This window comes from Crocuta crocuta, unplaced genomic scaffold (assembly GCF_008692635.1).
Source record: "Crocuta crocuta isolate KB4526 unplaced genomic scaffold, BGI_CrCroc_1.0 scaffold48, whole genome shotgun sequence".
Classification (NCBI taxonomy): domain Eukaryota; kingdom Metazoa; phylum Chordata; class Mammalia; order Carnivora; family Hyaenidae; genus Crocuta; species Crocuta crocuta.
Genome location: NW_027533089.1, coordinates 15,335,673 through 15,351,591, shown reverse-complemented (window position 1 = coordinate 15,351,591; position 15,919 = coordinate 15,335,673). Strand labels below are relative to the sequence as shown.

Here is a 15,919-nt window from a genome sequence, read left to right as displayed (position 1 = left end):
ACTAATTTGACAATAAACTATTAAAAAAAAAAATAAAATAAAAAAATAAAAAAATAAAAATACCAATCTACCATCACAGTTAATAATAGACAATCCTCTTAGTTTCAGATCAATAGAGCAAAATGGTTGTCAGTAATTGGTTTAAAATTAGATGTCATCAGTTTAATAGTTTAATCAATCTTAGATGCGTACTAGGTCTCTAAACTTAACCAAAAACATACAAAATAAAAGATACTTGATTTCATTGAAGTCCCTTCCTTTGCCCATTTGCTTCACCAATTTCAGTACACATATTTAAGGAATATTACATTGATTACATTTGTTTATACTGTATTCCCCCTAAATGTCCAGTCTCTGTTACAGAATATTCATCACGGTTGTTAATGTAGATACCATTATGTTCACGGAGTTCTAGGGCATTAAGAAGCATACACATATTTAGGAGACCCTCTAAATGACTGAATGCAATCTAGCAATTGCTTCTTAATTTTGAAATGGAAACACATTGAAAAGATGAGATACATTCACATTCCAGCATCTTTACTGTAATCACTGCTACCTGTGGCCAATTCCGTGCAATAAAACATAGATCTAAAATGCCCCCACCAGTAAAGACCACTGTCCTAGGCAGTACCTCAGTCTTTCCTTCAAGCCACATTTTGCTTTAGATAAAAATGCTCCTTGAAAAAACAAAACATGTCTAGCTATGCCACATCCTATTCTTTTGGAGATATCTTCTTTGAAAAGAATCCTCCAAAGATCTTCAAGCTACGGTAGTAGCGAGAGTAAGTGTTTTCACAAGTTACCTTGTCCAGATGCCTGCAGTGCATTTATCATCACAAGGCCACCAGGAAAGATATTTGGAAAGGGGCAGTCTCCAGCCATTAGGACTAACAGGACAGCAGCAACTTTAATCCCAACAGGGAACTCAGCCATTACGTATACTAGACATCCCACTTAAAATTTCTTTCTGCAATTTCTTGAAAAACAGCTAACTGCTCTGATAGGAACACTTAAATGTTGCTGTCAAAAACAAGATGTGTGTGGTACATAAATAAGAATAAAGAAAACCTTGATAGAAAGACTACTTAAGACTTAAAAATTTTGATTGTTAAGTTGCCTCAAAAACTAACTATTATATATTTTCAGATGTTCCACAGGCATTACTGGTTTAAATAGAGTTTATAAGTGTCAAGGGAACAGTTGTACAACAAGAGGATGCAGAATTGATTCTAAGACAAAACTGTATGAAAAAGATTGTCAATTCTTCCCTGATAAAGATCAAACTGAAAAGGCATCCATAATGTTTATGCAAGGTATTAATTCTGTAAGTATGTCAATTGTGAGTTCAGAGTGTATATTTATATTCAAAGGATATGTTATCAAGTTTACAAAATATCTGTGCAGGTTTCCTGAGAGACTACATATATTAATATAGAGTTCTTTAAACATTAACTGGCACATAGTAAGCATTCAACTAGTGTTACCTATTATTACAATTATTCAAAATCCATATTACTATTATATGATTCCTCAGTGAATCTTATTTCATTAAATAAACAACATGTTTGCCAAGAACACTTTTTATTTTTCAGATTTATAGTTGAATTTTTAAATACTTTATATGTAAAAAGGTTTTTATTTTCATTTTATTAACCTTTTAGGTTGTTGAATTCTGTAATAAAGAAAACCATAACCGAGAAGCTCCAAGCCTACAAAACAAAATGTGCAATTCCAGAAGTACATGGGAGGTGATCAGCAATTCTGAGGACTTTAAAAACACAACATCTATGGTGGCTCCACCCCCCCCACCTGTCTTCTCATTGCTGAAAATCAGAGAAAGAATTGTATGCTTAGTTCTTGATAAGTCTGGAAGCATGAATGTAAGTCTGTGGGCCCATTTGTTCCTGATGTAAGGACATTAAAGTGATTGAATTGCTAAGAATACTCAACACTACCTGCTTGTTCTAAATTATATGGTGGCATAAGTACAGTCACCTCTTATGATCATGATCTCAAGAGGGGGCGGTGAATATTGTAATAAAAGAAGTGTGGCAATGGAATTAAAAAGATCTAATCCAAGATACAACCCCAGAAAATAGAGAGTTTATTGAGGAGTACTTTTAGATCCTTTAGTAAAGCCTTAGTTAGAAGATTAGTACTAAAGATTTTTAATATGGACATGCTTTCTAACTTTGTCTCTGTTATCTAATGGAAATCTTAACAGACATAAGGAGAGAGTGGATTAGGGCTTCTGAACTCCATTCCAAGTCAAGGAACAAGATCAACGAGGAGAATTGTTATCATGCCTTTACCTTATTTGCATCATCTATAAATGACCTCTTTATGCTCAAAGCCACAGACAAAAAGCATCACCATAATAAAGATACAGTCATCGCTTTTCATCCTTTTGGCTATGATCAATGTAAAGATACAGTCAGATTCAGTGATTTATTCCCTCTGCTATCATTCAGTGAATGGGAAGCATTGGGCCAGGGTCTAGGAGTAGAAACTCATATCCTTGAAGAATTCACTGTTGAATAGAGAAATTGTGCTCTCTCTTTCCATTATTTGGCTAACTCATACATATTCTTCAAGTTTGGTAGAGGCACCTGTTTCCTCCAGGAGGAGATGGGCTGGGCTTCTAGGCTAGGCTAATGGTCCTGCTGGCCTTGCACAATGACCTGTGCAAACCTCCATTACTATATATTATGTTGAAATTATACATTTCTCTCCCACTAGACTAGGAGCTCCCTAGGGCTTAAAACAGTGTCTTACTCATCTTTCCATCCCTTTTGCCTAGAACAGGGTTTATCACATATAAGCACTCAACAGATAATTGTTGAAATGGACTACAATGAGCAAACATAATATGCAAAGGCACCAGAAGGATGTCACATTAGAGGCAGAACAGAGCATGCTGAAGATCAAGAAGAATGTCTTCAACAAATGGGGGGTTGAGTGGTTACTGAAAAGCACAGAAGATGATACAGTTGAATGAAATGATCTACAATAGCAGAGTTTCAGAAAGAACATCAGAATGCTAGACACCTATACATAGAAGTGTTCTAGGAAGTGTTGCTGAGGAGAGATGAAGTTCCTTATTGGGAAAAGATGAGCAGCCTCCTTTGGACATGATGTGGGTAAAGCTAAGTTTAAAGGTAAAACAAAGTGGTAGAAAGAGACCCCTCAAAGATGGAAATGTAAGAGAAGTTTTTCTCTGTGGCTTGGTTCTAGGGAGTTCAGAGGGAAATTTGGATGTGTGTGGGGGGTGGGGGTAGGTACCACAGATCAGTTGATGTTGAGGAAAGGAAAAGACAAATGTACGAAGAGCCTTATGTCCTGAACGTTCACCTAGGAAAGAGGGATGTGAGTTTTAATGAGTTGTCAAAGAACCAATTCCAATTAGTCCATTGGTGGGGAAGTGGTGGGGAGAGGTTAGGAGCAGAAGAGGAAATGGGGGAGGTAGGAACTGGGCCTCTCAGAATATAGCTGCAGCTTGACTTTCATCTTCTGGGATGTCCCCAAGATGATAGGGAGATTTCAGTCTCTCGATGGAGTCCATGATAGCCTGGTTTGATAATGTGGGATTTGGGAATAGTTTCAGTTTGATACAGCTGGAACAGAGGATCTCAGGAGTTATTAGGCAGTCTCTAAGAGGTGAGTCATCACCTCATAATTGCAATCCAATCCCTACCCTACCCTCCACCTCTAATTTGGGTGCTTAGCATCCAAGAATCAGCTCTAGTTAAAGCCTATGTTCTTTATTATGCCATGTGTGTTCCATAATACACATAACTATATTTTTCAATTTTATTAATTAAAAGAAAATTGCATTCTTTAATAATACCAATTATTATTGATAAAAAATCAGTGACAAATTTTATTCACTCGTTTTATGTGATCTGCTATTATTTTCCAGTTGAAAACCCCTTGGTTGTTTTCTTGAGGTTTTTTGTTTTGTTTTGTTTTTTTAATGCAGGGTTTTGATCGCCTAAATCGAATGAACCAAGCAGCAAAACATTTCCTGCTGCAGACCATTGAAAATGGATCCTGGGTGGGGATGGTGCACTTTGATAGTGCTGCCACTGTTAAAAGTAATCTAATCCAAATAATAAGCAGCAAAGAAAGAAACAGGCTCTCAGAGAGCTTACCTACAGCAGCTGGTGGAGGAACTTCCATCTGTGCTGGAATTAAATCAGCATTTCAGGTGAAAATCATATTGCAAATATAGTTTGTTCTTTTTTAAAAAACTGAAGTATAATTGACATTCAATACCCTATTAGTTTCATAGTTATTTGATACTTTTATACCTTATGAAATGATCCCCACAATAAGTCTAGTTACTACCTGTCACCATACAAAGTTATTATGATATTGGTAGCTATATTTCCTATGTTGTACATTATATTTCATCACTTCTTTATTTTATAACTGTAAGTTTGTACCTCTCAATCCCCCTTACCAGTTTTTTGTTATGATTAGTACATTTTTATGACAAATGCTGCCACACATACTTGCTGTCTGATTTTAACATGACTAATCCTAAGAAGTGCAGGATGAACTAAGCCCATAGAAAAAATTTCATTTAATGATTTCTTAATGGATCAGTAAATCAATGAATAAACTGAAGGATGAATAAATGCCACTAGCGTATAAGCCCAATGAGGTTGGAGACTGTGTCTTATTACACCATCCAATAGTCAGTGCTCAATAAATATTAAAGAAATAAGTGTGCTTCAGCAGCAAAATTCATCAATTTTTAAGGTAATGAAGCAAATTATATGGTATGATTCCACTTTGGGCCAATCTTCATTTCAGTTTCTGTGACACTGAGTTGGGGAAAACTGATGTTAATTAAATAGAGGTAGCAGGGGCTGTTAGTCATAGGGTCAGGAAGTAATATCAGAGTACTGACTCTACTACTTACTAAGTGACTGTAGGTAAAGTTTTCAGTGCCTCATCTATGAAATACAGGAAAATAAAAATGCCTACCTCATAGGACTATTATGAAGGTTAAATGAAATATTACACTTATGTATGTAGAATAGTATCATTTATATATAGTAAATGTATATATTTCACAAATGCCATAGTAATTACAATGGTCATATACATTTGGATAAAAATAAGACTCACAATATATATTATACATTTCACTCAAACATGTAGGAGTAACATGATGGCGATGTTATATAAATGCAATAAATGTATTAGAGCATTTCCTATTTTTAGTGTGATTTTAATGTATGTTAAAGCACATTTCACATATATTACAATATATACAAGCCACTATTTGCCTAATAACATGCAAAAATTGAAGTGAGCTGGTCACTTTGTCCCCTGACACCAGCTTTATTAGGAAAATCTAAATTCCAAACCCATTTCTACAAATCTACAGAAACCTCCACTCCAAGCTCATGAAAGCCACTGATAATCTGTCATTTGTTTCCCTTTAACTTGGACTCAGTTTGTCAAAATGGTGTACCAAGAATCCACTACGAATTAAAGTTGTCAGAGAAGATGAAATATAGTTGCTATCCTGCGATAAATTCTCTTTTTCCTCTCTTATATGCACCTAGATTCAGAACTCTGCGTTTCAAACTGTTTGGCTTTATAAGAAATGGGCTCAAGTCACAAATAGAACTCAATTTCAACAAATATAATCCAGGTATTTTCTGAGCACCACCAATACTCTTAGTTTCGTGCTCTTTACTATTAGAGTAAAATAAAAGTTATACAACAAGATCCCTAACCTTGACCTGCTTAAGTTTTCTGTATCTTTTCTTTATAAGTATACTAAAGGTTGCCTAATTTGGAATCATAAAACTTCTTTAAAATGTTGAGATGGGGTCTTGATGCATCTAGCTGTATATGCAACAGACTTTATATACTAATGGCTTGTTAGAGGGCAGTCCAACAAGAGAAAGCAGACTAATATTTAATGCCACATTCTGCAATTATATTTTTGATGTCTGATTGACCTGAGTCCTCAGACTAAGATGGCACTGTTATTTAACCCAAGTAGAATTTTCCACAGCCCTGAGCCCACATAACTTCACTTCAGCAAGCATTCTCTGCAGATAGACAGAAAATAAAATCATATTTATGTTTGCCTAAAAGTTGTTGATTACAGATTCTGCTTTTACAAGAGAAGCTATCTCTTCTGCACACTTTTGTTTATTTTCTCTGCACATTTTTTCTAATATCCCATAAGTCTTTTGATCTAGGAACACTTGTAATTATTCTGTCATTATATCTGCAGGTAATTAGACAAATATACACCCAAATAGATGGATCTGAAATTGTCCTGCTGACCGACGGGGAAGATAACTCAGCAAATATTTGTATTGATGAAGTGAAGCAAAGTGGGGCTGTCATTCATTTGATTGCTTTGGGACCATCTGCTGATAAAGCAGTCATAGAGATGAGTGTTATAACAGGTGAGTAATAGAATGACTTATATATTACTGTCCTTTGACAGTGATACATAAATGTAAAGGCTAACAACTTAACAATTTCTCTAAAGCTCCTGCCCTGCAGGTGCTATGCCAGGACTTTGGAATCAGAGTCACACCAGACCTGATCTCTGTTCTCAAGGTGCTCACAGTCCAGCTGGCTGAAGAGACAAATAAACTACTAATCAGATAATGTAATCAGATAACATCCTTCCATGACAGGAGAAATATATAGAAATAAAGCACTATGTGATCAGAGGAAGCCATTAATTCTCCCAGGGTTGCATTGAGTCAGAGAAAGAAGGCATGAGAGATGAGGTGACTTCTGAGCTGGGCCATGAACAAGGTGTTTACTTTTTCTGGAGAAAGAAGCAGTGAGAAAAGATGATCAGTCATGAGCAAAAGAAATCATGTCAGGATGACAGTGTAAGGCACATGGAGAGATACTGGGAAATCCATGAAATCAGAGCATAGACTTTGGATAGGGTTGGGGAGCAGATGGATTAACAGAGGCTCAAGCTGAATAAATCTAAATAACAACAAAATTTCTAGATGAACTACAGGGTAGATACTGTCTTAGATACAGAGACATATAATGAAGATAGACCACATGTTTCAGTGCCTTCTTAAATGTAGTAGAATAAACAAAATCTAGAACATTATGAATATCAATTATGATATTGGGTTGAAGTCTAATGCTACCAAATATATACTTGTTTTTTAATGCTTAGTTGCACAAACTCCCATTACTTCAAAGTACTTTCATGGCCATTGTAAAATTAATTTCTGTCCCAAGTGTCCCTCTAAAGTAATGCCTTTTTTGAACTTTTCTCTACTGCTTACCATTTTTCTACCTCTCCATTGCCAGTTTTTGTCAGGTTACTGCAATACGACAGCTCTTTAAGCTTCCTAAACTGATTCTGACCCACTTTGGTTGAAAAATCTGAGAGCCAGAATTATTATAACTGTATCTTAAAAAAAAGTGAATAATTACCCTAAAGGGCTGTGAGGTCTATGAACTTTAATACATGGATTTGTAACATCTTTCACATTCTATTATTATTTCATGCACTCTAGCCAGGAATATTAATTTCTACGAGTGAAGTATAAAGGCTGCTTACGTTTTCTAGTTATGACAGTTTTAAATTAACATTTCATTGTTAATCTTTACACATACCAGATTTTGTTCTATTTTAATAATATATACTGAAAATATGATTTTGTTTATCCTATTATCATACTAACTACTAAAATGCGTAAGTATGTATTTTCTAGAAAGAAACCTACTTAATGTATTTACCTTTTAGGAGGAAACCATTTTTTTGCTTCAGATGAAGCCCAGAACAATGGCCTCATTGATGCTTTTGGGGCCCTTGCATCAGGAAACACCGATCTTTCCCAACAGCCTCTTCAGGTCAGAGATTCCACCCCTCAGGTTTTGGTGTTTATACTTAGCCACAACCAAGAGAAATAATTCCGTTGTTGAAAGTTTTGAGTCCTATATATTTCTCAAAGTAAATTTTTATTAAAATTAAAATCTGAGTATGAAATAGAAGCTATTCTTTCAATATGACCAAATTAAGTAGTGAAGTAGCAGATATACTTTTTCTTTTTCTTTTCCCATAGAGCTTGGTTAAGGGATAACATCAAAACTGAATACTGTTAACTTTTCTGCCAAAATAGATTTTGTCCAATAATGTAGCATCCATTTTGCTATAAATGCATTAAAAAAAATCTCATGCTTCCAAGATTTCCCCCACCCTTCACTGCTGTGAAATAGATTTGAATTATACGAATGCACTCAAGAACGTGGTGTGGAAATGGAAGCAATGTATCTTGGAAATAATTTATCAAAAAGAAAGAGAGTGAATAACCATTGCATATCTACAAATTTAGGGCTCTTCCTACCTCTTCAACCACTTTTTTCACTGGCTTTTTATTTTATTCATCTCTCTTCTGAATGCCACTTCTTTTCTCATTTGTGTTTCAATAGGACTACCATTTTCTGTAGTTAGATTTAAAAGTTCTGACAACTTCCTTCATCCTTCTTCATTCATGTACCATGTAAAATGTCAGCACAGCCTGTTTCCTTCAAAATATTTTTTTACAAAATTCTATTTCTATCAATATCCATCCCCACCAAGTGCATGCAATGTCACTTGTATTCCATCTTACAGTTCATCAAGTCACTGCCTGCATTACAACTTGCCTTGATCACCTAGACAAACCTATTTCCTCTTCTCTCCAACAACAAAGAGCAAGAAGGTATAGGATTCAGAGTTAAGATAATATGGGCTGATTGGTTTGGAGGTTGAGTTTGCAGCCTTGCCCTGAAAACAGTTTAAAAATTGATCTGAGATCTAGCCTGGATCTGATGGAGAATAACATACATTTCTGAAGGTTTCTATCTGTATGACTGAGAAAATGATGACAAAATTGACATGGAGAGAGGGAGAACTGACTTTGAGGATATTATTTCCTGCTCTGTTTTAACCTTAGATTTTGAGGGGCTGGTGAGACACTAAAGTGGAATGTTCCAAATGAATTTTAAAATATGAAAGTAAAATATGGGAAATCATCCAGAAAAGAAACAGTTGCATGTAGGATATGCTTAAAGTTTCGATAACAGTTTTTCTAAATGATGTGGAAGGGGCAGAAAGTTCTGTACCTCTCACTCGAAATGTCTTTAGTTTTTTAAGTAGAGAAATAACAAAAAGAAAAAAATTTTTGAAAGGCTAGCCTCGATTTGTCTTGGGAGAGAAGAGTAAGAACAGTTAGAGGTATGTTGCAATAATCCTCAATAGAGGATGAGAACTTGGATTTGGATAGTGGCAGTTAGAATATAGAGAAAAGGCTGCATCTCACTCTTTACTCAGTTGTTTACCCCTAGTACCACTATGTAGCCAAAGCTTTCTCATTTACTTAGACTTTCCTGAAAATCTCTCACATTAAGATTTAACTTAATAATAATACATGGTCCACTCAAAAATATGTCCACTTAACACAGAACTGAGATTTTTGTCATTGTAATGATGTTGCAGTGGTAGAATTCACTCCCCTCTATCAGCACTGGTGTGAAAGGGTTTTTGGTTTAAAAGACTGGTTTAGAATAGAAATGAGATTTCCCATCATTTCTGAAATGACACATTTATAGAAAACACTTTCTTGATCCGTGGATAAACTTGGCTTTCCTTACCTAAGAGTTATCAACAAAGACTTGAAAAACTTTCTTTGACACTCCTCTCAGAGAAAGGTCCTATCTTTCACATCTCTTCTCAGGATTCCAGTCTTCATAAAGTTTGCCTTCTTTCTACTCCTGCTGGACTATTTACTGCCTAGTGCGGCTCACTGTATCATGTGTGAAAATTATTTCAAGATTTCACATCAGGAAAATATCCCTGTTTGCTTCTCTCATAGTTTGCTAGTCCTGATTTTCTCTGTTGAGGCCCCCCTTTACTGTCTCTACTCACATACTCTAGCCACAACCAGTATTTGTTAGGTCACCATGAAGATGGACACATGCATATCCTACAGCTAATTCTCTGAGGTTGTAGCACCCTTTAATGCTAAAGACTTGGGTGGATGTTTGCCAAGACAATTAGGAAAAAAATAACAGGGCCATATTTCCAACTATAAATTCTACTCTCCTGCTTTAATGCTTTTATTATGCCCTGTCCTTTCCTCAGACTCTGTATTTCTACGCTTTCTGACTGACAACTGTCACATCCCAATCAGCATTCAGAGAGATCACAAGCCTAAAGTAGTGTACCCTGTATAAGCTTGTTCTCGGGCCAGAAATTAAAAACTACATTACAAATGAAAACAGAAAAAATTACTCTCTTCTCCAGCCATTAATTTTTAAAATATATTTAAACAGCTTGAAAGTAAAGGATTAACACTCAACAATAATCCCTGGATGAATGGCACTGTGATAATTGATAGCACTGTGGGAAAGGACACTTTCTTCCTCATCACATGGGCCAGACAGTCTCCCACTATTTCTCTCTGGGACCCCAATGGAACACCAATGAGAAATTTCACAGTGGACACGGTTTCCAAAATGGCCTATCTCAGTATTCCAGGAACTGCAAAGGTAAGCAACCAGCTTTTAGACTTCCTTGCAGATTTGTTTTATAGCTGAAAATACATTTTTTTACTATCACAACCACAGCTGTCAATAGTTGTATCATCTTTAAAATTACAATAAAATAGAATGTACTTTCCACCATGCCTGTGTGGTCCCAAAAATTATGGAGGCAGGGAAAAGGAAGAACATATGCATTAGGAGAAAGAGAAGGGAAAAAATGAGGTAGACTAAGAATAACTTTGAAGAAGCAATGTAGGGAGAACGTGTGCAATTTGGTGAGTAGATAGCTATTCAGTCACTCCTTATTAGCACTACCAGATCTTAAAATCTGTGAACTTTGAGTTCAAAGAGTGAGGCCAAGACCAAAGCAAACTTTCCTAAACTTATTTTTCCTAGCTGACATTTCCCAAAGTTTGAACACCATGCATGACAATAGCCAGGATGCCCTTTCTAAACTGCCTCAATTCTCAACCTTTTACCCTCAAAACTGTCAAATCCTGTTTATTATGTAACATATTTATAAAATGTATTTAAGAGTTGGATGATGAAACACAGAAGAGCTTGACCTTGGATATTTAATATATTTCCATTTAATTTTTAGGTGGGTGTTTGGACCTACAGTATTCAAACCAAAGCAAACCCAGAAACATTAACTATGACAGTAAATTCTCAGGCAGCAAATTCTTCTGTGCCTCCAATCACAGTGAATGCTAAAATGAATAAAGACACAAACAGTTTTCCCAGCCCAATGATTGTTTATGCAGAAGTTCTACAAGGGCATGTACCAATTCTTGGAGCCAACGTGACTGCTTTCATTGAATCAAATAACGGAAAAACAGAAGTTTTGGAACTTTTGGATAATGGTGCAGGTAACTCACAGGTTTTTATGAATACACCTGTAATTTTATAACTCAGGATATGTTATGGGTCCCTGTAATAGTGCGGGGCAGTAGGACAGACTCCAGAAGAACTGATGCAGATTGTGGATGAACAGCAGGACCAGCAGGGAATTCCATCTACATAAAACCTACAAAGTACGTAGCAAGTGTCCTGCACATAGTAAGCACTCAATAAGTGCTATTTACTGCCACTATTATTTGCCATCTGGACAACCAATGTCTGTTAGCCATCAAGAAGGTCTCATTCAGGAGGTTGAGAACAGCATCAAGAATTCTGAGCAAGTTTCTTAGGTGCACGTCATCAAGAGAATCTAGCCAGAGTGACTAAAGCATAAGCAGCCAGATGGGATAAAATGGTAGAACTTGAGCTCCTGGCAGAGATGGAGCAACAGGCAAGAGTAATTCCTAACAGCTGGAAAAAAGTGCAACACAGAGTCTTGGGAACAGAGGTCCAAGAGCAAGGAGAACAGCCAAAACAGACAAGAGATATCACTAGAGCATCAGATGCCAGGTCTGAATGGCAGGAAACAAGATACAGAGTTGGCCATGCTGTGGTCTATATGGGTGACAACGACTTTTTCCCTGACTCTGGATTGTTCCAGAAACTGATCCTTCTTTTGAAAGGGCAATGAGCAAGGAAATCACTGTATTGATAACCTTCTGAGTTGTCAGAATTTTCTATTAGTGTCTTGCAATGTCAGTCAATATATAATCAACTAGAGTTTGCCCTGTGAACATTTATAAAGTAAAATTGTTCTTTGGTACACCTCATTGCCTTCATCTGATATAATAATATTTTCCTCAACTATTTCCTGACTTCTCCCCTTTTCCCAAACCCTCTCATGCTACATTAAAAGTTAACCTGCATCTTGTTTCATGTCTAAAGGTTTTACCAGATGGCTACTTAGCTAATTTGTAATGCCTTTACCTAAGAAGGTATTGGTGATAAACAATGAATTAGAGCAGGGCTTCTCAAACTTTAGCATGCAAAGGAATCACCTGAGGGGCTTCTTGTAACACAGAATGCTAGGTCCTTCCATAGAAGGTCTAAGTAATTTGCATTCCTAATAAAATCAACAGACATGCACATGGTGCTCATCCAAGTACCTCAATTCAAGAACCTCTATCTTAGAGTGTTAAACTCCTTGAGATATGTGTCTGTAATTTAATGAATAACTCCAGTACTGGTGATATCAAGACATAAACTTATGATACAATATTCCTGAGTTCCCCCAAATGTTTATTCTACTAATAGAGGGGTTTTCCACTGTCAGACCAGAGAGTTGATGGATCAGAGAACAAGAGGTGAGGATAAAAAAAAAAAGGGGGTGGTTGAAGAGAAGTCAAAATAAGTAATTTTTAGGTAACTATAGTGAGATTTAAATCATTATGCAAAGATACTTTTTTTAGTGGGAATCCTTTTGATTTGAACAGGAGATGACATAATTATGTGTTTAGGTAAAGTAAGAACTGTAAGAAAACCATTTGGCTAAAACATGGTAATAAGGGTACTAAAATAATCTACATAGAGGTTGATAAACTAAAGGTATTTATGTATATAATAACTCAAAGATATATCAATTCAAAAGGATACTGGTTTGAGAGCATAATAGAAATATTCCCCAGTAGGTCAACTACAAAATAGCCTAATCGAGGGGATATGCTTATAAAGTCCATATGCTTGGCCTAGAAAATGCATACATTTTTCTTTTTCTTCACAATAATATTTTATTCTTTCATTTCTATGACAAGGTGCTGATTCTTTCAAGAATGATGGGGTGTACTCCAGATATTTTATAGCTTATTCAGAAAATGGCAGATATAGCTTAAAAGTACGGGCTTATAGAGGAGCAAATGTGACTACACAAAACTTAAGGCATCCACTGAATAGAGCTGCACATATACCAGGATGGGTAGTGGATGGTGAGTAATGATATCTGATACCTCGCTTGAATGATTGTGAGTTAACACGAGTAAGGTTTCAAACACTTTACACCTCAAAGTACAGCTTTTCCCATTTCTGAAATGAAGTTCTCAGTCATACTGTCTTTGCATCCAAATTATGCTAAGCTTTGTACAGTGTGTGGCATCTAATAAGCACTCAATAAATGTCAGCCATTATCATATAGTAGTTTGGGGCACCTTACCTATATCAACAACTATCTGTCAAATTTATAACTTAGATAAAGAAAACAGGCTAATGTGTTATGTATCTAAGCACAGGCTAGTGGCAAAATTTATTCTTCAGTTCACAGAGATACCTGATTCAGTTCACAAAAACACCTAAATGAGTAAACACTTATTTTGAATGTTTTTGTTAAGTCAAAAGGGAAACTGTTTAGAGTAAGGTGATGATAAGGATTAATGTATTCTTTGTCAGCTTTCCTTCAATTCATCCCTTACCTTGTGACTTTTAGGGGTTCTCTGTTGGAAACTGGAATATAATTTAAACTATTTTAGTTTAAACTATTTGTAGCAGAGAGCAAGGGAAAAACCTGGCTCAAGCAATTGAAAGGGAAACAGTAAAAATTTACCCAGGTTTATTCCTAGCTTATAAATAATTTAAGAAATAAAGCAGTATTTTTTATTTAAGGGAACATATTGAATTACATAACATTATTTCCATTCAGTGCAGCCTTAATTCCAAGTGATATGTTTTCCAAATCTACCCTGCAATATCATGGTCAGGAATGCTAATGAACAAATTCTGCCACCAATTGGATGCCAATGACTTTGTCACCAAACTTAGTAAAAGGTGACTGTGTATATGTATGAAAAGGAGGGGGCAGGGAGATGTAAGATGAGGAATTCAATTCACTGAATTCTAAAAATACTAGTAGAGATTTGCCCATTAAGTACAGCAAATTTTAATGCAGGGAAAATTGAAGGGAATCCACCAAGAGTTGAAATGGATGAGGATGCTCAAACAACCTTGGAGAGCTTCACCAGAACAGCATCTGGAGGTGCATTTGTAGTTTCAAATATTTCGACACTTCCCTTGCCTGATCTGTACCCACCAAGTCAAATCACAGATCTTGAGGCCACACTTAATGGAGATGAGATCAATTTAACATGGACAGCACCAGGAGATAATTTTGATGTTGGAAAAGGTAAGGATAAAGTGACATGTAGTGCTGATTAACTGAAAGGTGCTCTTGCAAAAGCAAGGGTATAAAGGTGGGTGGGAAGAAAACAATTTTTAATTGGTTACTCATTGAAGTATTAATTTTATAATCTGATAAATTCAAATTAATCAAAAATGACACATTTTAACCTGGTCCCACTTTTCAAAGAAAATAATATTTAGCACATATATATATAAACATATATATATACACATATATAAACCAGAATTAATCTTCCATAGAAAAATTAGTAATGCTTTGGCTATAAGTATAAGATTTGCATAACTAAACATTTTTGAGGAGAAAAGATAAAAAGGAATTTAACATGATATGCTCTAGTTTCTAAACAAGTAATTTTTTTTTTCTTAGTTCAACGGTATATCATAAGAATAAGTGGAAGTATTCTGGATCTAAGAGACAATTTTGACAATGCTCTCCAAGTAAACACTACTGATCTGTTACCAAACGAAGCCAACTCCAAAGAAACCTTTGCATTTAAACAAGGAAATATCTCAGAAGAAAATGCAACTCACATCTTTATTGCAATTCAAAGTGTGGATAAAAGCAATTTGACATCAAAACTATCCAACATTGCACAAGTAGCTCTGTTTATTCCTCAAGCAGAACCTGGTCCTGATGAAAGTCCTTCAAATCCTAGTCCTGATGAAAATCAGCCTAATTCCAGAGTTAACATTTTAATTTTGGTGTTGTCAATAATTGGATCTGTGGCAGTTGTTAGTATTATTATAGGTGTGACCATTTATATCTTAAACAAGAAAAAAAATTCAAGAAGACCTAGAACAGGATTTTAAAAAACATAAACAACAAAACTTAAGAATATTTCTAAATTTTTAAATTCATCCTGTGTGACCATGAATTCATAAAAATAATTTTAAGAGTTCTAGAAGGGATAGCTGGATTAAATATAAACATGCAGGGGTACTTGGAAAATTATAGGTAAATATTAATGTTTAAAATTTTCATTTTCTCATTATTTTTCATAAAAAAATGATGAATAAAGATCCTTTTTCATATTGATACCTGACACTCATATTGATTATTTGATACAAAAGTTTTCTAGAATAATTCAAATTCCATCAAGAAGTTAAAATTATTTATTTCAGTAGTCAAAATACAAATATAAGAGCTAATAAACAATATTTGAGAAAAAATGAATTTGGTCTTGGTACTTTTAAGTATATACTGATGTTATTACTTCCATCTGAAGTCTCCACTTATATATTACTATATACAACATGAATAAGGTCATAGACATGGAAGATGATAGCAAAAAACTCAGTTACCATCTGTCAAACCATAGTTTTTCCTAATTTCAGCTCAATATAATTA

General features: G+C 35.3%; 1 protein-coding gene across 1 annotated transcript; it reads left to right on the top strand.

The window, feature by feature from the left end:
* The first annotated feature begins 696 nt into the window (after positions 1–696).
* LOC144216659 (calcium-activated chloride channel regulator 4-like) lies at positions 697–15,381 on the top strand. The gene is made up of 11 exons (XM_077746077.1): positions 697–773; positions 1,150–1,327; positions 1,665–1,883; positions 3,983–4,210; positions 6,266–6,443; positions 7,766–7,872; positions 10,336–10,551; positions 11,147–11,414; positions 13,197–13,367; positions 14,321–14,554; positions 14,939–15,381. Exons 1-11 carry the CDS (start codon positions 697–699, stop codon positions 15,379–15,381), a joined length of 2,319 nt encoding a protein of 772 aa, XP_077602203.1.
* The last annotated feature ends 538 nt before the right edge of the window (positions 15,382–15,919 follow it).